This window comes from Cebus imitator, unplaced genomic scaffold (assembly GCF_001604975.1).
Source record: "Cebus imitator isolate Cc_AM_T3 unplaced genomic scaffold, Cebus_imitator-1.0 Scaffold91, whole genome shotgun sequence".
NCBI lineage: Eukaryota > Metazoa > Chordata > Mammalia > Primates > Cebidae > Cebus > Cebus imitator.
Window position 1 is genome coordinate 3,460,043 of NW_016107406.1, and position 22,552 is coordinate 3,482,594.

General features: G+C 45.2%; 1 protein-coding gene and 1 long non-coding RNA gene across 3 annotated transcripts; both read right to left on the minus strand.

The window, feature by feature from the left end:
- Positions 1-12,678: 12,678 nt before the first annotated feature.
- On the minus strand, positions 12,679-13,091 carry LOC119472245. The gene is made up of 2 exons (XR_005201363.1): positions 12,957-13,091; positions 12,679-12,835 (listed from the first exon to the last, which is right to left on the minus strand). It is a non-coding gene; the product is annotated as an uncharacterized LOC119472245 (long non-coding RNA).
- A 1,188-nt stretch (positions 13,092-14,279) lies between these two features.
- Positions 14,280-18,018, minus strand: RESP18 (regulated endocrine specific protein 18). 2 transcript variants are annotated; one of them, XM_037740901.1, is made up of 6 exons: positions 17,834-18,018; positions 16,370-16,474; positions 15,221-15,353; positions 14,949-14,988; positions 14,738-14,827; positions 14,280-14,403 (listed from the first exon to the last, which is right to left on the minus strand). In XM_037740901.1, the coding sequence occupies exons 2-6, from the start codon at positions 16,452-16,454 to the stop codon at positions 14,380-14,382; spliced, it is 372 nt and encodes a 123-aa protein (XP_037596829.1). In that variant the 5' UTR covers positions 16,455-16,474; positions 17,834-18,018; the 3' UTR covers positions 14,280-14,379. The 2 variants fall into 2 exon arrangements, with proteins under 2 accessions (XP_037596829.1, XP_037596828.1); XM_037740900.1 differs by having other exon boundaries at positions 14,280-14,827.
- Between the last annotated feature and the right edge of the window lie 4,534 nt (positions 18,019-22,552).

Here is a 22,552-nt window from a genome sequence, read left to right on the forward strand (position 1 = left end):
AATTCAAAACAACAGAGCCAGGGGTATCACTACATTGCCCAGGCTGGTCTTGAACTCCTGGTCTCAAGCAATCCTCCTGCCTTGGCCTCTTAAAGTGCTGGGATTACAGAGGCAAGCCACTGTGTCCAGTTGGCAGATACATTTTTAAAGGATTTTTGTTTTTTTGAGTATTACTATGGAAGTATGGATTTTAATATATTCCATGTGTATCAATCACAGTAATTATTCCTTTTGATATTGAAATTGTCCCAGATTAAACCAGTGAAAGCTCTTTTAATTGTCCTTGTATTGCCTCTGATGTCCTTTTGAAACATCTCATTAATTATTGAAATATTCCTTATTTTCTGCCACTCCAAGATGTACTAGGTTTACCTTTTTTTATTTCCTGTCCCAGACATGGAAGCAGCCATTTCTCCAAAGACACTTGTTAGCTTTTATAAAGACTAATTTTAGAGACAACAATCTAGGTTCTGGGGGTGATAATGGCTATCCAAGTAAATATGTGTTAGACTTACTCATAGTCTCCTCTATGGTTCTACCTTATCTTTTGCATTGTCCATTCTTTTGTCTCTCCATAGACATTCTAGATATTTTCTTTTAAACTGTATTCCAGTTTGCTAGTTTTCTCTTCAGTTGTGTAAAATCTTCTGTTAAACCCAAGTGTCAATCTTGAACTTGGCCAAAAACAGATGGCCCACTCAATCAGAGTAAATGAGAAGCATATAATGAGGGAACTATTTATAAAGGTATGGACAGACAAAGGAATATAAACCTTTGTCAACTCACAGGGGGTCTTGGAAGGAGCCAGGAAAATATGTACCTTGACCTCTTTCTCATTTTGGTCTCTGATCTCCTGCCAATACCTACTATTGGCTGAATTCAACCAGAAGCCAGTAAGCAAGAACCTGTGGTTGGCGCAGTCCACAGGCATCAACCTGGGGTCAGAGAGTAGGGTGAAAAAAGATGGAGCATGAATATGGATGGGAAATGGGGAACATCTAGCATAAGCTGTGACGAACCTCTGATTTTATTATTTAGTGTGTCAGGTAATACCCAGTTCATAATTACTTGTTGTTCCACGGCCAGATATTCAGTCTAAACCAGAGGCCTGGTAGAAAACTAGGAGCTGCTTTTCAAACACAGAATAGTTGATGTATAAAAGGTCATGGCTTTATTCCACTGGGGTTGCTAGGGTATTCATATGACATCTCAGTCTGCCACAGACACTTCCAATGCCACTGGGATCACTGAGTCATAATAACCAAGCAAAAGAACTGCTCTCCTTGCAAGCCAAGACTGCTGCAGAATGTTTTCTTGCTTCAGGCCACAATAGAAGCCAGATGGATCGCTGGTAAATAGGTCGGAGCAGCACATTTACATGGGTTGTGTGTTGTCTCAAATGCCAAAGAAGCCCACTCTTTTCCAAAGAGTATTGCCTCTTTTTTCATGTCAAGATGAAGTGATTTGATTCATTTTAACGAGGGCATCTCAACATGCCACAGAAAACTAGACCTTCAGAAACTTCATTAATGTGACGGGACTCTGAACTTTTCTTGAGATTCTTCTATGCGTATGTCCATAGCATCCAGGGTACTTACTACATCCTGTTTACCATATCTGATTAGCTCAATGTCACCAGAGTAATGGATCAGTGTGGTATTTTCTGTGTAATACTGTCTTAGTCATTTGGGATGCCATAAAAATTTACAATAGACTGAACAGCTTATACACAATGGAAATTTATTTCTCACAGTTCTTGAGGCTGGAAGTACAAGATCAGAGTGCCAGCATGGTTGAGTTTGGCGAGGACTCTCACCTGGGTTTCAGACTGCCAACTTCTTGCTGTATTCTCACATGGAGAAAAGAGGGCAAGAGAGCTCTCATCCCTTTTACAAGGACAAGAATGAATGAATCCCATTCATGAGGGATACTCTCGTGACCTAGTTACCTCTTTAAGTCCCCACCTTCTAATACATTGAAGGTTGGATTTCAACATATTAATTTTTCAGGGGGGGGATACAAACATTCAGCCCATTGCAGATATCAAAGTAAAAAAGGCCTTTCCAGATCATATTTTTACAGAGAACAGGAGAGTTGACAGCCCTGAAATGAGATGGTTTTAGGGTATACTGTTGTCTCTGCCTTGTGAATGCAGCTGTTTCTATTTTTCCTAACAAGAATGGAAAAGAATGTCTAGATCAGTATTGGCCAGTAGAAATAGAATTTGTAGTTATAGATACAATTTAAAATTTTCTAGTAGCTGCATTTTAAAAAGTAAAAGGAGGCCAGGCGTGGTGGCTCACGCCTGTAATCCCAGCACTTTGGGAGGCCGAGGTGGGTGGATCATGGGGTCAGGAGATGGAGACCATCCTGGCCAACATGATGAAACCCCGTCTCTACTGAAAATACAAAAATTAGCTGGGCGTGGTGATGCACTCTTGTAGTTGCAGCTACTTAGGAGGGTGAGGCAGGAGAATAGCTTGAACCTGGGAGGCGGAGGTTGCAGTAAGCCGAGATTGTGCCACTACACTCTAGCCTGGTGGCGGAGCGAGACTCTACCTTAAAAAACAAAACAAAAAAACCAGGTGAAATTCATTTTTAAATTTTTGTTTTTATAGGTTTAGGGGGTATGAGTGCAGATTTCTTACATGCGCATATTGCATCATGGTGAAGTCTGTGCTTCAATTGTGCCCTTTTAGTGCTTTCAGTGTTAATAATGAACATCGTACTGAATAGATAATTTTTCAACCCTCATTCCTGAAATTGATTTTATTTTTATTTATTTATTTATTTATTTATTTAGAGACAGAGTCTATCTCTGTCTCTAAATAAATAAATAAATAAATAAATAAATAAAAATAAAATGGTACGATCTCAGCTCACTGCAAGCTCTGCCTCCCAGTTTCAAGCGATTCTCATGCCTCAGTCTCCCACGTAGCTGGAATTACAGGTGTGCGCCACCACGCCTGGCTAATTTTTTGTATGTTTAGTAGAGATGGGGAGACGGGGTTTCACCATATTGGCCAGGCTGGTCTTGAACTCCCAACCTCAGGTGATCCAACCACCTCAGCCTCCCAAAGTGTTAGGATTACAGGTGTGAGCCACCACACCAGCCTAATGTTAATATTATGTCTTATTTAACCCAATATAAAAAAACAGCTCAATATGTAATCAATATAAAAGATTAATGAGATATTTTGCACTCTCTTCATACTGAGTCTTTGAAGTAAGAATCACTGCATATTTTATTCTTACAATACCTCTCATTTGGACCAGCCATGTTTTAAGAACCCAGTACCCACATACGGCTAGTGGCTGCCATTGTGGATAGTGTGGTTCTAGATCAATGGTCGAATACCAGGAAAGAGAGCTGCTACCTGCAAAGGTCATTATAATCTACAACTTTTCTTCAAGATCCAGCTTTCTGTTTCACAGGATAAATGGGCAAATTAAATAAGAAAATGATAGGAATGGCTACCTCTATGTCTTTCTAGTCTTTGATGAAAGGAATGAAATTCCCCGAGGAATGCGTAATTGCTTTTGGTGCATGCTTTTTGAGGGGGGAGGTTGTTCCAGGTTCTTCTATTGGACCATATCCTAGCAAAATAACCTTCCCTTTACAAGATTAGAGAATCTTAAAACAGCAACTCAAAGTGCTGTTAAAAAAAAAGCAGAGAACCAAAGCAGAGATTTTGCCAATTACTTTTTTTTTTTTTTTTTTTTTGAGACGGAGTTTCGCTCTTGTGACCCAGGCTGGAGTGCAATGGCGCGATCTCGGCTCACCGCAACCTCCGCCTCCTGGGTTCAGGCAATTCTCCTGCCTCAGCCTCCTGAGCAGCTGGGACTACAGGCACGCGCCACCATGCCCAGCTGATTTTTTGTATTTTTAGTAGAGACGGGGTTTCACCATGTTGACCAGGATGGTCTCGATCTCTTGACCTCGTGATCCACCCACCTCGGCCTCCCAAAGTGCTGGGATTACAGGCGTGAGTCACCGCGCCCGGCCGATTTTGCCAATTACTAAGTATACCTATTCCCATTGCATTTCCTCTATTTCCTCAGTCTGAGGAAATTACAAAAGGATTGATATATCCTCAATCCCACTAGACTACGGTAAAGCAGACAGTGGCCACAACTCCATTTATTATGTGACACCCTTAAGTTCTCACTCTGATGTTACCGCAGTGGTCTGGGTCTTCATGTGTGCTAACCTACCCTGTGTTAGCCAGACAGGCTCCATTTTGATGAGAGTCAGACAGATTCCATCTTAACCTCAGCCTCACCCCTCCCGCCATTTCTTCTTTGATTGCATACCTGGGTCGTGTTCCTGTGCTGGGTCATGTTGTACTTAGAGCTAAAGAAACATAACTGTGGTAACCATACCCTGCTTGACAAGCCCACTTGCTGTTGTGAATACCCCCTTGATTGATCGTATGGAAAATACTGAATGCCCCTCGCCCTTGGTAACCAGCAATCATGGGAACTGCTTGTGTATACCCTCCTGAGTTAATCAACAATCATGGGAGCTTCCTGACTCCTAGTTATCAGCCTCCTCCTCTAACCTGCCTATTCTGCTTCTGTAAAATTCTGCTTTGCCCCCTTACCTTGAGCAACATATAAAAGGAAATCAAACCCCTTCCTCAGGGCCGAGAGATTTTGAGCATGAGCTGACTCTCGGTTGCCAGCAATAGAGGACTCTCAAGTCGAACTTAGAGTGTGGCGCTTTCCATTCGACACTCGGTTATAACACATGGACTAGCTTCTATTCAGAACCAGTTTCCAGTAATCCAGAATTTTTGTGTGTGGGAAGTAGAAAAGGTCCTTTTTAAATTTTCCTTTCTTGTTAAAGAATAAGCGTGCTAATAACTTTGTTAAGCCCTATCCTCTGTAGCTGTTAGACATGCCATGCTTACAGGCATGTAGTACATTCTATATCCTTGTACTTTAACCAAGATATCTGTGCTGGACATGCTCACAGGCATGTCCCAGCTCTCCATTGCTTTTACCTGTTTAGAAAAGTTTTAAGTTGCTAGCCAATCAGGTTTTGGTTTAAATTGTGAGGTCTGGCTCCAGCCAACGGAGATCAGACACAGCAGTAAGGATGACCTCGAATGTGTAAGGGATAAATTTGTGTGTTTTCCTTTGCTCATTGCACTCTCATGGCAAGATGGCTGGCAAGGATACCCTTCCTGCAGTCCAGGAAGTAAAAATTGCATTGCTGAAAGATCCTTTGTCTCAGTGCTAATTTTTCTTTGTGGCACCGAGCATCTATTTCCAACATTGTGTATAACCTTTCCCCAGTGCTACTGACCTTGTAAATGGTTACAGATCCTTCTAGGGGAAGATTTGGAGGAAGGTTCACTGTGTCTATTTAAGGCCATATTGCCACCCAATCAATCAAGGGATTCCATTTCTGTGAATTGCTTTAGCCCCAGGAATTGGAAAATAGGCTGTGAGCTCCTACTAGGACAAGGGAACTATCACACATCATCCAATTGACTTTTCTTTCAGAGAGTCCCAGTGCCAACCTCTAAAGTTCTGGGGATTAGATGGTTGCAAAAGGAGGCCACATTGCTACTAATTCAAGTTTAGTCTTCTTTAATTTGAATTGATTAAATCTACCTGATATCAATTCACATGTGTCTGTGGCCTTATTTGCATCATATTTCTTCCAAGTCAAGTGAGTTGCCCAAATTGATTAAACGGCTATCCCTTACCAAAGACTAGTACACCTACCCAGCAGTGCTGGCTGGGCCATGCTGGGCCTTAGGGTGTTGTCATGTTTTTTCCCTCTGGACACCCCTTCTTGAGTAGAAAAATACTGAGTAGGGTCAAGAAGAGATTATACTTCAGTCTCAAAACTCCTAAATATGGTCCAGAAGTAGTTTGCCTCTTTTTTTAACTTTATATAAATGGAGTAATAGAATACATATTCTTTTTTGCATGGCTTTGGAAAGTTGTAGTTTATTCTTTGTTGCTGTAGTAATATTGTACAAATATGCTAAACTTTATTCATCTAAGGCTGGTGCAGTGGCTCACACCTGTAATCCCAGCACTTTGGGAGGCTGAAGGAGGTGGATCCCCTGAGGTCAGGAGTTCGAGATCAGTTTGGCCAACATGGTGAAACCCCATCACTATTAAAACTACAAAAAAAATTAGCCAGGTATAATGACACATGCCTGTAATCTCAGCTACTAGGGAAGCTAAGGCAGGAGAATTGCTTGAACCTGAGAGCTGTGGGTTGTAGTGGGCCAAGATTGCACCATTGCATTCCAGCCTGGGTGACAGAGTGAGACTCCAACTCAAAAAAAAAAGAAAGTGTCTATTTTTCTGCTGATGGACATTTGGGTTGTCTCAGGCTTGGTATTATTATGTATAATGCTATTATGAATATTCTTTTTTTTTTTTTTTTTTGAGGCAGAGTCTCAGCCTCCTGAGTAGCTGGGGTTACAGGTGCATGCCACAACGCCAGGCTAATTTTTCTATTTTTAGTAGAGATGGGATTTCACCATGTTGGTTAGGCTGGTCTCGAACTCCTGACCTCAAGTGATCTGCCTGCCAAATTGCTGGGATTGCAAGTGTGAGCCACCATGCCTCGTCTGAGTTACCGTTTAACTCCAGCCATTGCGGCAGCCAGCAGCAGCATGCAGGCATCATCCGACACCTCCTGCCTCACCTGCACTGAATATCTCTTGTTTTTAGTTTGAGTCTGTCTGCTATGACAGCATTAGACACTCCTGGGAATCTGTTCAGTCATTCTCATCCATGAAAAACCTGGAAGCATGAGAAAATTAACATCCCGTAGTTCCACTCTTGATCCAATGGAGGATGGAGACTAGAAAATAAATACTGTTTTTTTTCTGAAGGGCAATTGTAGGGTATATCTTGTATATGATGCCTAAAGAGTCCCCAGAAGAACTGATTCCCAGCAGCCTACCACTCATTATTGCACCCTTGAATTAGCTTTCCAAACCCCCCTCTTTCACTCTTTTTCCACTCTTGATCTTGTGGTATCTTCCCAAACTAAACAACCCCCATACAAGCACTTATTTTGCGCTTTGACTCTGGGAGGAATCAGTCAAAGACAAGTCATCTTCTGCAGGAGTTTGAGGAGTATGAGCTTGAGGTAATGAGCTAGTGTGTTATTACCAGAAGCAGAAATTGAGGAAAAAATAAATATAGGAGATATTATAACATGTGTTGATGAAAATGATCAGACATCCAAAGGGCTTGAGGTAATGACCTAGTGTGTCATTACCCGAGGCAGAAATTGAGAAAAAAATAAATATAGGAGATATTACAGCATGTGTTGACGAAAATGATCAGACATTCAAAGAAAAGGTAATGAAGTGGGAAGCAGACAGGAAGATACAGCTGTAGTGATGTCCTTAAATGAGCTACCAGCTTTAACTCTTAAAAGTAAATCAATTTTCCTTCTCCAGACAATTCTCCAGGTGTTCCTATTTCATGAATAGCACTGTTATTCCCTCAGTCACAACATCTCTAAATTCAGGTAAGTCATCGCTCTCGACAAAGCCCAGTCATTTGTACTAGTTTGCTAGGGCTGCTGTAACAAAGTACCATAGACTGGGTGGCTTAAATAACAGAAATGTACAGTCTCACAGCTCTGGAGTCTAGAAATCGGAAACCAAGCTGTTGGCAGGGTTGATCACCTCTGAGAGCTATGAGGGAGAATCTGTTTCAGACCTCTCTGCTTGCCTTGTAGATGGCTTCCATCTCCTTTTATCTTTTCATATCATCTTTGCTTCAGCTGTGCTGTCTTCAAATCCTGTCCCTGCCTTTTGTGAGATCGGGTCTCGCTATGTTACCCGGGATGGTCTCAAACTCCTGTGCTCAAGCGATTATTTCCCCTCAGCCTTCTGAGTAGCTGGGACCACAGGCACTCACCACTGTGCCCAATTTCCCCTTTTTGTAAGGATACCAATCACACGGAATTAGAGTCCATCCTAATGACCTCATCTTAACCAACTACGTCTGCAACAGCCGTATTTCCAAATAACATCACATTCAGAGGTACTGGGATTAGGACTTCAACATAGAATGTTTTTGGGGGGAACAGAATTCAACCCATAACAATTGCCAAGGCTTATAAACTCATCTTTCAAAATATCTCTTATACATATCCTCTTTCCCTCCCATTCAGGTCCTGTGTGAAACATCCCCACCATTGCAATAGTCTTTCAAAAATGTTTCCATTCTCTCCTGCTCTCTAATCCACCCTTAAATGGAAACGTGAGGCTATGCTTAAACACAACTTTCATCCTGTTCTCTCACTCAAAAGCATTTAGTGTCTCTTCATTGCCTATCAATCAGATACTACCCAAATCAGAAAACCCGGTCCTCTGTGATAGGAACTGAACCTGCCTTCCTTTCTAAAAACTCCTATCTTTCCTACCCATTCACCATGTCTCAGCATTATCAGATTATTTAATATCCCCCATAGGTTTTATCTTTCCAAGCTCTGCAACTTTGCTCTGGGCGTGGGGGCAATGGTAGGAGGGTCAGGGAATGCACCACAGAAGAGAATTTAGATTTTTCATCAATGGACCACGATTGATGAGGTGGTGTGCTGGGGATGGGGCACTTATATGCAGAGGGAACTGCTGATACAAGGGCCCAGGAGCATAAACCAGCTGGGCATGTTTGGGGAAATGGAAATAGAGCTGAATTGCTGGTGCACATAGGACGGCAGAATGGGGGAAACACCACAGCGTTGAAGAGGTTGGTGAGACAAGAACTTGAACGTTCTGTGGGCCAGAAACATTGCTTAGATTCTTCCCTCTACGCAGGCAGTTAGTCAATGATCTATAACCAAATCCATGGCAGTGGATACTCTGGCTCGTTCACAACTGTATCCCCAGGGACTAGAAAAGTGTCTGGCACATAGTAGGCTTAGTCCTGGTGGACCCAAGAGCAGACTAAGTCAAGAACTTGGGCTGGGCATGGTGGCTCACGCTGGTAACCCCAGCACTTTGGGAGGCCAAGGCAGGAGAATCACTTGAGCTCAGGAGTTTGGGATTGGCCTGGGGAACATAGTGAGACCTTGTCTCTACTAAAAACCAAAATAATTAGCCAGGCGTGGTGGTGAACATCTGTAGTACCAGCTAATGGGCCTCAAGTGAGGTGAAAGAACTGGATTCTTCCAATTGTTCACAGCAGCCTCAGTCTCTCAGGATCAAATGAGGTGGAAGAATCCCGAGAGACTGAGACTGCTGTGAGCTGTGATTGCACTACTGCACTCCAGCCTGGGTGGCAGAGTGAGATCTGGGTCTCATAAATAAATAAGAATTTGGGTGCAGGTAGTTCCTGTGGGAGATGATTCCAGAAATCACAGATGAGGGACAGGGAAAGTAAGTCAAAGAAGGAAGATAAGCCAATAATATTCAGTGTGTTGCTGAACAAGTTACCACTGTGAGTGACTAGGTTAAATCTCACCTGGGATCCTCTGAAGAATCATATGGAACATTCCTCAGAATTGCCCACTAAGGGCTGGTGGAATCTGGGATATTTTTGCAGTAAATTTGGTTCTTGCCTGGTTGAGAGTTGCCTCTAGGGGCATTACATCCCAGGTGCTTCAGGGCTGCCTAGAGCACAGGTGAGCAGTTCCTTGGCATTCCAGAGAGCTTGCAGGATGAGAAGCAGAGTCCCAGGGCATGAGGTGGGAAGGTTGACATGTTCAAGAACTGTCCACCTGTGGCTGCAGGCAAATGGAGATGTAGGCCAGGAGATATGGGGTGGGGTGTCCACTGCATTCACTCCCTGTAAATACCTGAATGACACTATGTTATATGTAGCTTACTTTCTTGACTTTTTCTTTTTTTAAAAACAGTCTCACTCTGTCACCCAGGCTGGAGTGGAGTGGCACAATCATGGCTCACTGCAGCCTCGACCTCCTGGGCTCAAGTGATCCCCCCACCCCAGGCTCCCAGACAGCTGGAACTACAGGTGCACACACCACTACGCCTGTAGGGTCCAGCCCTGTAGGGTTCTGTGAGTCCCCCTCTGCTGGTGTGGAGATGAGAAATTGTAGAAATAAAAGACACAAGACACAGAGATAGAGAAAAGAGAGTTTGAACCTGGGAGTCCACTGCCATCCAAAGTGCGGGTGTCCTGCAGTGGCCCCAAGCGTCCGCACACTCTGACTTTTATTGAGTGCAAAAGCTGGGGGCAGGGAAGGTAGGGCATAGGTAAGGCTGGCCTTGGTGGTCGGCAACTGGGAGCAGGGTAAAATAGGGTGTGGCAGTGACAGGGTCAAGTACAGCACTTGTCATATAGTTAGGGGCTCAGGAATTTCCAGCAGCTGAGATGATGTAAGGGGCATAATGCGTCAGCACTTTTTCCATACTTGCCACAAAGACATTAAGATTTACGTTACTTTTACTGATTAATTCTTACAAGAAAAAAGGAACCAGGTGCAGAAGTGGATCATGAGATTGACATGGAACATGACCACTGAAGCACAGCATCACATAGAGACAATTAAGCCCCTGGATGTTTGTGGGCCTACCTGACAGCGTCAGGCCCAACGCAAGATCTTGGAGAAGCGGAGTTTCCTCCTAACTCCTCCAAGGAGACTTCTCAGCTATTTTGGACGTCTCCTTCCCTAGCTGGCTAAACAGTGGGCACTTTTCCAGCACTGGTGCTGCTGCACAGCCAAGGCGCCCTCCAGCAGCCCTTATGTGGGCATGACAGATGGCTTAGAGCATCTTGCCTTAGGACCATTCATTTCACAATGTCGCCCCAGGCTCACACTTCCGACCAGAGAGGCATTAGTAAAAGAATTAGGATCACCTATGAACAACTACTATGGTTATATCTCTAGTTATTTTCTTCATTATTTACATAGGAATAGGCTGAGGCTGCTGACTCCTGCCTAGCCACTTATGGGATCTCCCCTCTACACACGCCCAGCTAATTTTGGCATTTTTGTAGAGATGGGGTTTTACCATGTTGCCCAGGCTAGTCTCAAACTCTTGGGCTCAAGTGATCTGCCTGCCTCAGCCTCCCAAAGTGCTGGGACTACAGGTATGAGCCACCGCACCCAGCCCTGGCTACTCTTAAAGGTCTTTGAGGGCAGGAACTAAATATACTCAAAGGCCAGGCAGAGTGAAGCACATGATTACATACATGTCTGAAAATGAATAAGAAAGAAAGGCATAAGAAGGAAAGATAGATGAGTGGCGGGGGTTAATTGATTTAATGAGAACTAGGTACAAATTAGTATAACTAGTCTCATGTCAGCTTTAGCTACATGCTTGAACACACAAGAAGGGAAAGGACAACCACAGCAGCATGACTGAGAATTTGGATCATTAAAACTAGTCATGTAATTTATCTGAGTTGTTTAAATGGGGAAGATGTGGTGTGGCCAAGTTCCAGTTCCTTAGAGAAACCCAGTCTTTTATTTTTTTATTTTTATTTTTTGAGATGGAGTCTCACTCTGTTGCCCAGGCTGGAGTGCAGTAGTGTGATCTTGGCTCACTGCAACTCTGCTTTCAGGTTCAAGCAATTCTCCTACCTCAACCTCCTGAGTAGCTGGGATGCTGGGATTACAGGCGCCTGCCACCATGCCTGGCTAATTTTTGTATTTTTATATTGATTCATTGATTGATAGAGAGTCTTGCTCTGTTGCCCAGGCTGGAGTGCAGTGGCACGATCTCAGCTCACTGCAAATTTCACCTCCTGGGTTCAAGTGATTCTCCTGCCTCAGCCTCCCAAGTAGTTGAGATCTCAGGCATGTACCACCACTCCCAGCGAATTTTTGTATTTTTAGTAAAGAGGATGTTTCACCACATTGGCCAAGCTGGTCTCAAACTCCTGACCTCAGGTGATCTGCCTGCCTCCCAAAGTGCTGGGATTACAGGCATGAGCCACCATGCCCAGCCTGATTTTTGTATTTTCAGTAGAGATGGAGTCTCACCATGTTGGCCAGTATGGTCTCAAATTCCTGACCTCAAATAATCTGCCTGCCTTGGCCTCCCCAAGTGCTGGGAGTATAGGCGTGAGCCTCTGCACCCAGCCAAGAAACCCAGTCTTGATACCTGCCCATTTGCTTACACTTGTGAGCCTCCAATATGTGTGAAAGTTCTTCAATACATATAAAGCTCTGCAAATAGAGCATTCTAGTGTTTGGTTGTTGGCTGAGCATGGGCGGTGAGATTACCAACTCCCTTTTATGATTTTAAGCTACTAGGAGCAAACTGGCAAGAACCATCAGAATGTCCGATGTGTGTACTCTCTGACCTCAGCACTGCTCTGCTGGTCCCTGTGGACAGGATGGGTGGGAGAGCCTGGCAGGGGCTATAATGGAGGTGGGAACCTCAAAAAAACAGCAGCAGCCAGGCCTGTCTGGCATGAGGGTAAAAGAAATCAATATGGAGCCCCCTTCCTCATAACATGAAAGGATGGGTAACCAGACCGCACAGTGTGGCTGGGATGTGGCTGAGGAGGCTGCCATTCCAGCTGTGGTCTCACTCTCACTTTCCCCACTCCAGGAATTATCAGTGGAAGGAAAACAAGACAGAAGCCAGCCTTCCATCAGCCAAGAGTTGTGCTCCCCTCAGCCCCACCCCATGTTTGGTCCTACCTCTCTCCCTTTGGAGGCTCTGGCCAAGTTCAAACCCCACTATCTTTCTCAAGACAAGCTCACAGGCAGTGTTTGCATGAGAGTCTACTTTAATGATTCAGATCTGAGTCATCTAGGAACTGCCCCTCTGAAGGGCAATGGGAAGGGTGCTGGGGCTGGGAGGTTCCACATGAGGTTTCAGTCAGCCACAAGGTTGTGGCCAGCAGTGGGAAATGGCCCAGAGAAGCCCTAAAACAAGAAGAAACAAGTCAGGATGTGAGACGGTGGCTCCTCCCTCATCTGCCCTCCTTCCACAAATACCATAGTAACAGCCTGATCCATGTAAGCCTTCAGCACAGTGACAACTCACCGACTGAGAGCCTGGCCCCTTGGCTCTCACATGTAGCCCTGTCTCTCCATGGTTTGTCCTTACGCTCAGGTCTGGAGAAGAATGGCAGCTCCTTGTTTGAATTATTCCTGGGAACACCAGGGAAACCAGTCCCCTACAGGTAGGTCTCTGTCACATCTGTCACTGAGCTCTGATTACATTGCCCCAGCAACCAATCCAGGCTTAGGAAGCCCAGCTGCCACATTGTGGAAGTAGGAATCTGTTTCCTTGGAGAGCATGAGGAGCTGGAACCCTCTGTGGTGCAGGCTGCCTTTAGATGGAGGGTGCGGCCAGCCGAGGGTGCCCTGCTTCACTGCCACCAGCCAAATCCAAGCCACCTCGGTCTCCCTGGACCAGGATGGGCTTCTCCTTACAGATCTCTCAGTTTTTATTCTTGTTCCCCTTATAGTTCATTCCCCAACATCACCAGGGTGGCCTTTTTAAATCATATCACATTGTGACATTCCTTTCCTTAAAATTTCCCAGTTAAATTCCCACTGCACATAGAATAAAATCCAAACCCTTTGCTATGAACTGTGAGCCCCTGTGTGGTCAGTCCTGGGCCTACTTCTCCACCCTCATCTTCTGCCACTGACTTTCCTGTCCATTCCTTGACATGCCATGGTGTGGGCGGAGGCGATGCTCTCCGCCTATGATGCCCTTCCTTTACATCTTCCTTTGGCTGCCACATTCTTATAATTTAGGTCTTAGTCCAAAGGGGGGAAAATCCCTCTTTTTTCTTTTTCCTTTTATTTTTTGAGACAAAGTCTTATTCTGTTGCCAGGCTGGAGTGTAGTGGTGTGATCTCAGCTCACTGCAACCTCCACCTCATGGGTTCAATCAAGTGGTTCTCCTTCCTCAGCCTCCCGAGCAGGTGGGACTACAGACATGCGCCACCATGCCCAGCTGATTTTTGTATTTTTTAGTAGAAACGGGGGTTCACCACAGTGGACGGGCTGGTCTCAAACTCCTGACCTCATGATCTGCCTGCCTCGGCCTCCCAAAGTGCTGGGATTACAAGCGTGGGCTACTGCATCCAACCAAATAAAGTCTTTTTTCAATGTGGAGGAGTCTGATGTCTGGAATGGCCCAATCATACTGCAGCCCTTGAGAGGAAGGGCAGGGATTGTGCAGGGGAAAGAGCTGGAAATCAGGAGACCTGCGTCCAGTCTTGGCTCTGCCACAAACCCATGGTGTGGCCTTGAGCACGTCCCATGGCCTGGGCCCCAATTTCTCATCTATAAAGAAGGATGGGAGTACTAGATGGGATGTTTTCAGAATTCTGAAAGGGTTCAAAGACCCCAAGGAGATGTCTCAGTACCTTGCCTGGGTGACTTGCCCAGGCCACAAAGTAGAGCAAGAGGGAGGCTGAATGTGAGGGCCTCTGAGCTGCACTTCCCATTCATCAAGGGAGTGTTGCTATCACTTGCTATATACGAGGGCATATATGGCAAAAGGAGGACCTTTTATCTCATTTTGAAAACTCTGCAGTTTCAATGCCTATTTTAAACTCAATGCCTATGCATGATCTTATAGATTAATTTCTTCCTTAGAGGCTCTCAGTGCCTGCATCATGTCCAGACCCCCATATGAATGCCTATAGGTAGTCTGAGATATACAGAAAAGTGGGGGTACCTTTGACTGGGAGAGGAAAAATCTTTTCTTCAGCTTATCTGCCCTCACCCCAATGCCCATTCCCTTCTTCCTATTTGCCTCCCTCATTTAAACAGGGCCAATCTCCCTAGAAAAAGTGAGCCCCTCACCTCAACGGGGTTGGCCACCTCTTGTTTCAGGACCTTGGAAATCACTTTGGAGGTAAAGCACCGATCCCTGTTCAACTTGGCCAAGGGGCTCTGTAAAAAGGGAAACCAGGAGTCAAGAAGGAGGCAGAAGAGGGTGAGAGAGCCCCAGAGGGAAAGCAATTGGATACAAAGTCAGGGATTCACAATTCTTGAGAAGATGCATGAGTCTCGCCATGGGGAATAGGAGTCGAAGTCTCTCCCCTTGCTTGCTCCTAGAAGAGACAGGGAATGACAAATAGGACCTAGGCTTGCCGCACCCACCTCCCCTCCCTTTGCCCATATCACTAATGGATCGTGAATTGTTCTGTGCTGATTCCAAACAGGACCTCTGAATTGTTCTCCTCAAAGTGCTCCTGGCTACTTCTACCTGCAGTTTTAGCACATATTCCTTCCCTGTTCTGTCTGTCTGCCAGAATGCTTACAATGACCACAGGCTTCACACACCTGACCCCAGTGGTTTTAGTGGGAAAAACTGCTTTCCCATCCTTCAGGCATGGATTTTGGGGATGCAGTCTGCTGACATGCTCCATCTTTTGGGTCATTACCTCCTGGGTGATGTCATCCTTCCAGAAAAGACCTACAGGATGAAAGGATGGGGTGAGTTGACACCTGGGATGCTTGGACCCACTCCAGGGATCAGAGCAACCTCTCCCTCAAGTATGTATAAGACTGCATTTTACAGAGAGAATTAAACAAGGTGATGTATTAAACTTGCTTAGCACAGTGCCTGGCATATAATATTCAAATTGAGACAATGATGACAATCTTTTTGCTGGTTCATTATGAAATGAACCAGCAAATTATTGTGAGGATGAAATGAGGTTAGGAATGTAGAGTGCTTAGAAAATGCTAAGGTGGTGATTATCAAACCTTAGCATGTGCATCAGAATCTCCTGCAAGGCTTGTTAAAGTACGAACTGCTGTTCCCCACCCCTATGGCTTCTGATGCAATAGGTCTGGGGTGAAGTTCATGAATTCAAATTTCTAACAAGTTCCCTGGTGATGTTGATGCTGACAGTTCAGGGGTGCACTTTGAGAACTACTGCTCTAAGGCACTATGCACACATTAGGCATTAGCAGTGATAATATGAGCTCAAGGAAGATTTCCTAGCTGATTCTCTCCTCCCCAACATTCATGAAAATCTGCTCTAAAAAAGGATCAGCTGCATGTTGCCAATGGACTCTCTACTCCCTTTCATTCCTTCCTTCTGTGTGTCATACAATTTCCTACTCAGAGGTTGAAGTGTATGTGTGTTTTCCTGGCTGAGAACTTAAGGAGTCCTGGCTTTGGAAAAGCTCATATAGTGTCAGGGTTGGGTGGAGACTAGTCCCAAGGAGTTGGATGCTGGGCTTTTTCAGGTTTTTTTCCCCAAGAAGCCTCTACGGGGCTTTTCCAGGGTGTTCAAATGCAAATAGTCCACCCATCCAGATACTACCCCCACTCTTGCCTCATCCCCATGGGGGTAAATGTGACAAGAAACTTTTAAGTAGAGACATTTGGGGAACAGAAAGCCTGTCCTCGGCCAGATAGCCCCTTTTCCCCCCTCCCCATATCTAACCAGGCCCCAACCTTGTTCTCCAGCTTTTACTTACCTTGGGGTATAATCTGCTGGAGCACCACTTGTAAATGCTGGAAGACTGGGGTGGCAAATCCTTGGAGGGGCCAAAGTTGCCCCATTCCTACTTGGTCCTGACCATCTAAGGGCAAAATAGTGCTGTCAGCAAGGAACCTGGCCAGAAGCCTTCCACATCCCAGTTGAAGAGAAGCAACTTCCTTGTACTATTGGTCCTGACCTCTGTTTCCCCTACCAGGCCCCTTTGCCCACTTCAAGTCTTCCTTCTTTAATTTTTCCCTTCCTCCATCACTACTTGCCATATTCTTCAGCCCCTGGGCCTCATTCACTCTTGTTATCAACTTATAGATAAGAACAAAGCTTATAGGCAAAGAGCAGCCTGTAGAAGTTCAGGTGAGCAGAGGCTCAGAATGCTAACCACATGGGAATAGTAATCGGGTGGGTAGGTGGGGTATGGGGAAACAGGTGAGCTTCATTTTAGGGAAGTCATTGAAGCCTGGAAGGATTAGAGAGGGGGACTGGGATCATTAGAAAGAAAAAGTATTGGTTTGTATAGGGTTTGAGGGTCTGGATCCTTTTCCTGAAAGCCACAGTTTGCCCAATTGTGCATAGGGGGAAGGGCAGGGGTTGGGGAAGAGAACCCCTAATGTTATGCACACCTTCCTTCTTCCAGATAAATGAGATAGGGCTGGAAGGCAGTCTGTTTTTTTGCTATACTGTAGTTACCATGAGCCATTCTGGACAGGTCTTTAGAAAAGGGAATTCTCCTAAAGCCTCCTTAAGGAAGGAGTGGAACCTCCAACACCCTGACGAGAAGGGAAAGAGCTTCGGGAAGGGGAGCCGGTTCTCTGAGGCAGCGCTCCCAGGACTGGTGGGAAGGAGTGGTGACCAGCGCTGGCTCGGCCTGCATCCGGAGCTCGCCTGGCGCTGTCCGTGGTGCTGAGAGGTGGGGTATGCTGGCTTGGCAGCGGCGCTGGGCGGCATGTGGGCGAGGCATAGCCTCAAGGCTTGGCCGTCCTTTCCCACGGCCCTCATCCTCTCATTGCCACGAAGCCACCCCCCACAGTTGTTCCCGAATCCGCCGCACTAGCCTCTAAACCCAAATATCAGGCAGGGAGGAGCGCAACAGACTAGAGTTTGCGCTCTCTTCCCCCACGCGCTCTGCACAGGAATTCTCGAGTCGGCGCAATCGGTCTCCTACTGATGCGCCGGGAGTCTGCTCAGGGTCTACTTGGGTTGGTGCGGGGGGTGGGGCGGGGTGAGGATGGTCCCATTCCGCCTCTATCCTGCTTTCCCTCAGCCTAGCGACCCCCTTATTGGAAATCGGCTCACAGCCACCAGGCTCTGGTGGGCTTACGAGGAAGCCCTGGCTCATCTCCCGGCCCAGCCTTTTCCTTGGACCCAAGACCCCGATACCCGCAGCCCTGGTCATCTCTTTTCTGGCTTTTCTTGTTCCTCCTGTGGCCGCATAGGCTGGTTTTACCTCTCTCTGTCCATTTGTCTTTCCGACCTGCTCCCAAATCCCCAATTTTCCCCTGAACCCACTGCCCAGCCTATCTCAAGTCTACGCCTCTTCCCGCGACACTCTCGCAGCGTTTTTCTCTTCTCGCGCCCGTAAACACATTCTTTTACTTCCAGTTTCCCAGCCTTGAGGCCATCTTCAGACCCCCACTTCTTCAGGATCGCTCTCTTGGCCCTGCCCGCACCCCCCAGGGTTCCTCTTGATAGTGGGCACTAATGTCGCTGCAGCCCCTCAGCAGCAGGAAGCAAACAAGCAGCCGGGGGCCCCCAGAGCTCACAGGCCACAGTGGGCGCTGCATCCTCCCAGGCTCTGCACGCTCTCTCCCCGGCCAAGTCTCAGCGAAGTTCATGGCCGAGGGGCTGAGCGCGGCTGCAGCTTCCCACCAGCCTGCGACGCGGCATCTGCTTACCCCTCCTCGGCAGTTCAGCCAATCGCGAGCAGGCCCTACCCCTGCGGTCGCCTCCTCGACTCCTTCCCCTACCGCCTCCCGACCCGCACCTCTTGGAATCCCAGACCCGGCTCCTTTTGGACATAAACTGGGTCCCAAGAACCACCGCCTGTACTCCCAGTCCCAAGGCTGGAGAAATGGATGGCCTGTAAGATACGGGTGCAAGTTGTACCTACTCAGATTTGTTGTGAGAATTAAATATGAACAGCGATGAAACAGTAGGCACTTAAGGAATTTAGTTTATTTTGTTATCCTTGACATTCACTTCAGTCTCACCCCCCCTTAAAAACCTGTAGCAATCATATAGGTTCGAGCTGCAAAATATATATATTGCACATCCATCCACTTTTCTCCACATCCACTGCCATCGCCCTGGTCCAAACCACTATACACTGTACTTTTTGTTTTTGAGACAGAGTCTTGCAATCTCGGCTCATTACAACCTCTGCTGAACCTCTGCTCAACCTTAGGCTAAACTATTCTCTCACCTCAGCCTCCAGAGTAACTGGTGCATAATACCATGCTCAGCCAATTTTTTTTGATTTTTTTTTTTTTTTTTTTTTTTGTAGAGACAGAATTTTGCCATGTTTCCCAGGTTGGTCTCAAACTCCTACCCTCAAGCAATCCTCCCACCTTGGCCTCCCAAAGTGTTGATATTACTGGCATGTACTCTTTTACATTGAGCTGTTGTAATAACTAACTAGCTGCCTGACCTCTTGCTTTCACTTTTGTGTACTTATAAGCTAGTTTGTAAGCTTTCTAACTTATAGACTGGCATGTAAATTTTTTTTTCATTAAGCTTCAACATTTATTAAACCCGGTGTGGTGGCTTATGCCTGTAATCCCAGCACTTTGGGAGGTCAAGATGGTGGATTACTTAAACCTAAGGGTTTGTATACTGAACATTTGGGGTTTGTACATTACAAAGGATCTGAATTATATTATTATATTTAAAGGGTAACAGTTTGAGTTTTTTCAGGCAGGCAATTAAATTTTTGGCAAAAAGTCTTGATCCTGTGGCAGTCTGGTTAGAGAAGGAATACTTCATCCTATTCTCAATTCTAGGCTGTATCTCTTAGTTCTGGGATATGGTGTGGCCTAAGGTGTAGTCCTTTTCAGATTTCAACATAACCCAAAGCCGTTTACCAAAACTCTCTATTTTATGGATCCTGAACTCCAAACTCAGTTACCCTAATGCTGTGACAGCTGCCAAAATCCCTGTTCAGATATTTGACTTTTTCACTAGATAGGTTCCTTGAAATCTCACCCTGCATGAGTGCCATTTAGAAGACAGCTAAGGATTTCAGGGGAATTGGTATGCAGATTTTGAATTCCTTTCTCTGTAATTTACTCATTTTCTAAATTTCTCCCTCAATTTCCAGCTGCTCTGGCATCTCTATACTCCAAAAGCTGCTTCCTCAGTAAGTAAGACTGCCACTTGCTGACAGAGCTGTTTCTCTGTGTACTGCAGTGAACTCTGAAGTATCTAGAGGAAAAGCCTATACATATAGAACTCACTTGGTGGACTCCCTGTTTTTGAGGATTATATGTCCTTCTAGGTTTCTAACTCTTGATCGATCTCCATGCTTTCATACAGTTATTTTTATATTTTGGCTAGAGTATATATTCAATGTTCATAGAGGGTCTGATACAAATTTCTGTCTTGTCATGACAGAAGCTAGAGGTTTATCTGGTTATCACTGATTATGTGCTGGCATATTATTTTAAGATAAATTTACAGCAATAATTTGAGGCCTAAGAGCAAATGAATGTGAACCTGCTTTGTGAAGCATAATGGTCCTGGCAAAGGGGAAATATTGGTCTTTGGCTGGGATGAACAAAGGTGGGTATGCTTCTTTCTGTATTTTAAGATTTTAAGCTAGCAGGAGAATGGCTATCAAAATAATAATGTACAGGAGCATTGATGCTGCACTTCTTTTTACTGTTTATTGGAGGGGATTCTAATGCTGAGATAATACCCTCAGAAGACCAAGGAGGTTCTCAGGCCTATTGAGCCAGGGGTTCACAGGAAGGAACTTTCTTTCCCAAGAAGAAAGAAAGACTACCATTAAGTGTAGCTGGGGAGAGTGAGCAAAGGAAGATTGTAATTCAGCTGTGGTCCTGCCCTGCCTTACATTCTTGCTACAAATGATGTCTGGAAGGAGAAGGGATTAGAAGCAGCCTAGGCTCCATCTGTGCCAAGGAGCTTTACTGTTCCGATCCCCACCCCAAATGTCCCCTCTGTTCTGGCTTTACATATTTTACTTCAGAGGCTCTGACTGGGGCCCACTGTCTTACCTCCAGAGAAGCCTGCTTAAAAAATTTTCATGACAACCCAATTTTTCAAATCCAGTAGCAAGTTGTCCTAGAACTGCCTCTCTGCAGGGCAATGGGGCTGAGAGAGCAGGAAGCCCTCAATCTGTGACAAACTTTTACTTAGAGAAGGAAACAGTTCAAAGAAACTCTAAAATGGGAGGAAAATGGGATTTGGAATTTGTGTGTATATGTGCCAGGGGCTCCCTCTCCACAATATACGTTCCCCTCACCCCACTATATAAGAGCCTCTAGTAGCAGCCTTGACTTGGGCAAGTCTTGAGGAACAGTGACTCAGCAATGACCTGACAGCTAGCCTCCCCTTGGCTCCGGCATCACGATCTTCTCTGCCTCCCTGATTTTCCCTTAGGTACAGAGCTAGTCAAGGACCTTGAGCCTGCAGGAGAAAGGCAGATTCTTGCTTGCATAATTAGTAGCACCATGGCAACCAGTTCTTATTGTGAGGATCAATCATTCAGTGCTGATGATGTCACTCCAGTGACCAATCCAGGTAGGAGAAGTGCAGCTGCCACGGTGACAGGCATCAAGAAGCAGTTTCCTTGGAAGAATGAGGATCTAGAGTCCCCTGAGGCTCAGGCTGCCTGGAGGGGCGGTGCAGGGCCAGATGGAGGTGCTTGGCTCCACTGGGATTGCCTCGCCCAGGCCACCACCATCTTTCTTGGACCAAGACAACACCTCCTAACTGGTCTATTGATTCTACTCTTTCCCCTATCAATACATTCTTAAACAGTCTTTTAAAATTGTACATCACATTATTCTATTTCCTTCCTTAAGATCCCCAGTGATTTTTCCTCTGTACTTCGCATAAGATCTAGATGCTCTACTGTTGCCTACAAAGCTCTGTCTGGGCAGTTTTGAGCTTATTTATCCAATCCTATCTCCTATCACTGGTTGTTCTGTTTATTTCTCTAATGTGCCATTTAAAAAAATATTATACCCAAAGTAAAAACTCACCGGATGAGCTCCAAGCAGCATAGAAATGACAGAAGAGTCAGTCAATTTGAAGATGGGTCAACAGAAATAATCTAATCAGAACAAGAGAGAGAAAAAACATTGGGAAAAAAGTTGACAGAACTGCAGGGACCTGTGGCACAATACCAAAAGTCCAAAATTAATGTCATTGGAATTCCAAATTGAGAGGAGAAAGAGAGTCATACACAAAAAAATTTGAATAAATAAATGACTGAAAAATTCCCAAATGTGTCAAAAGACATAAGCCTAAAGATTCAAAAAGTTTAATGAATGCCAAATAGAATAAACTTAAAGAAGTCTATACTCTGACACATTATAATCAAAATTCTGAAAACTGAAACAAATAAAAAGTCTTCAACAACACGTGACTAAATAACAGTGAGATTCAGATAACTGGATTTCTCATTATAAACCATGGGGGCCAGAAGGAAGTGAAATAACATCTTTAAAGTGGTGAGAGAAATGATCTGTCAACTAAGAATTCTATATACAGCAAAAATACACTTTAGGAATGAAGGTGAAATAAGGATATTCTCAGATGAAGAAAAACTAAGATAATTGAAGAGAACTTCAATATGATAAAAAGGCATCTACAAAAAAGCTACAGCTAATGTCATAGTTAATGATCAAAATCCTTCCCCTGGCTGATTGTGGTGGCTCATGCCTGTAATCTCAGCACTTTGGGAGACTGAGGTGGGTGAATCACTTGAGAGAAGTTTGAGACCAATCTGACAAACATGGTGAAACTCCATCTCCACTAAAAATACAAAAATTAGTTGGGTGTGGTGGCGGGCACCCATAATCCCAGCTACTCGGGAGGCTGAGACATGAGAATCACTTAAACCTGGGAGGCAGAGGTTGCAGTGAGCTGAGATTACACCATTGCACTCCAGCCTGGGCAACAGTGCAAGACTCCACCTCAAAAA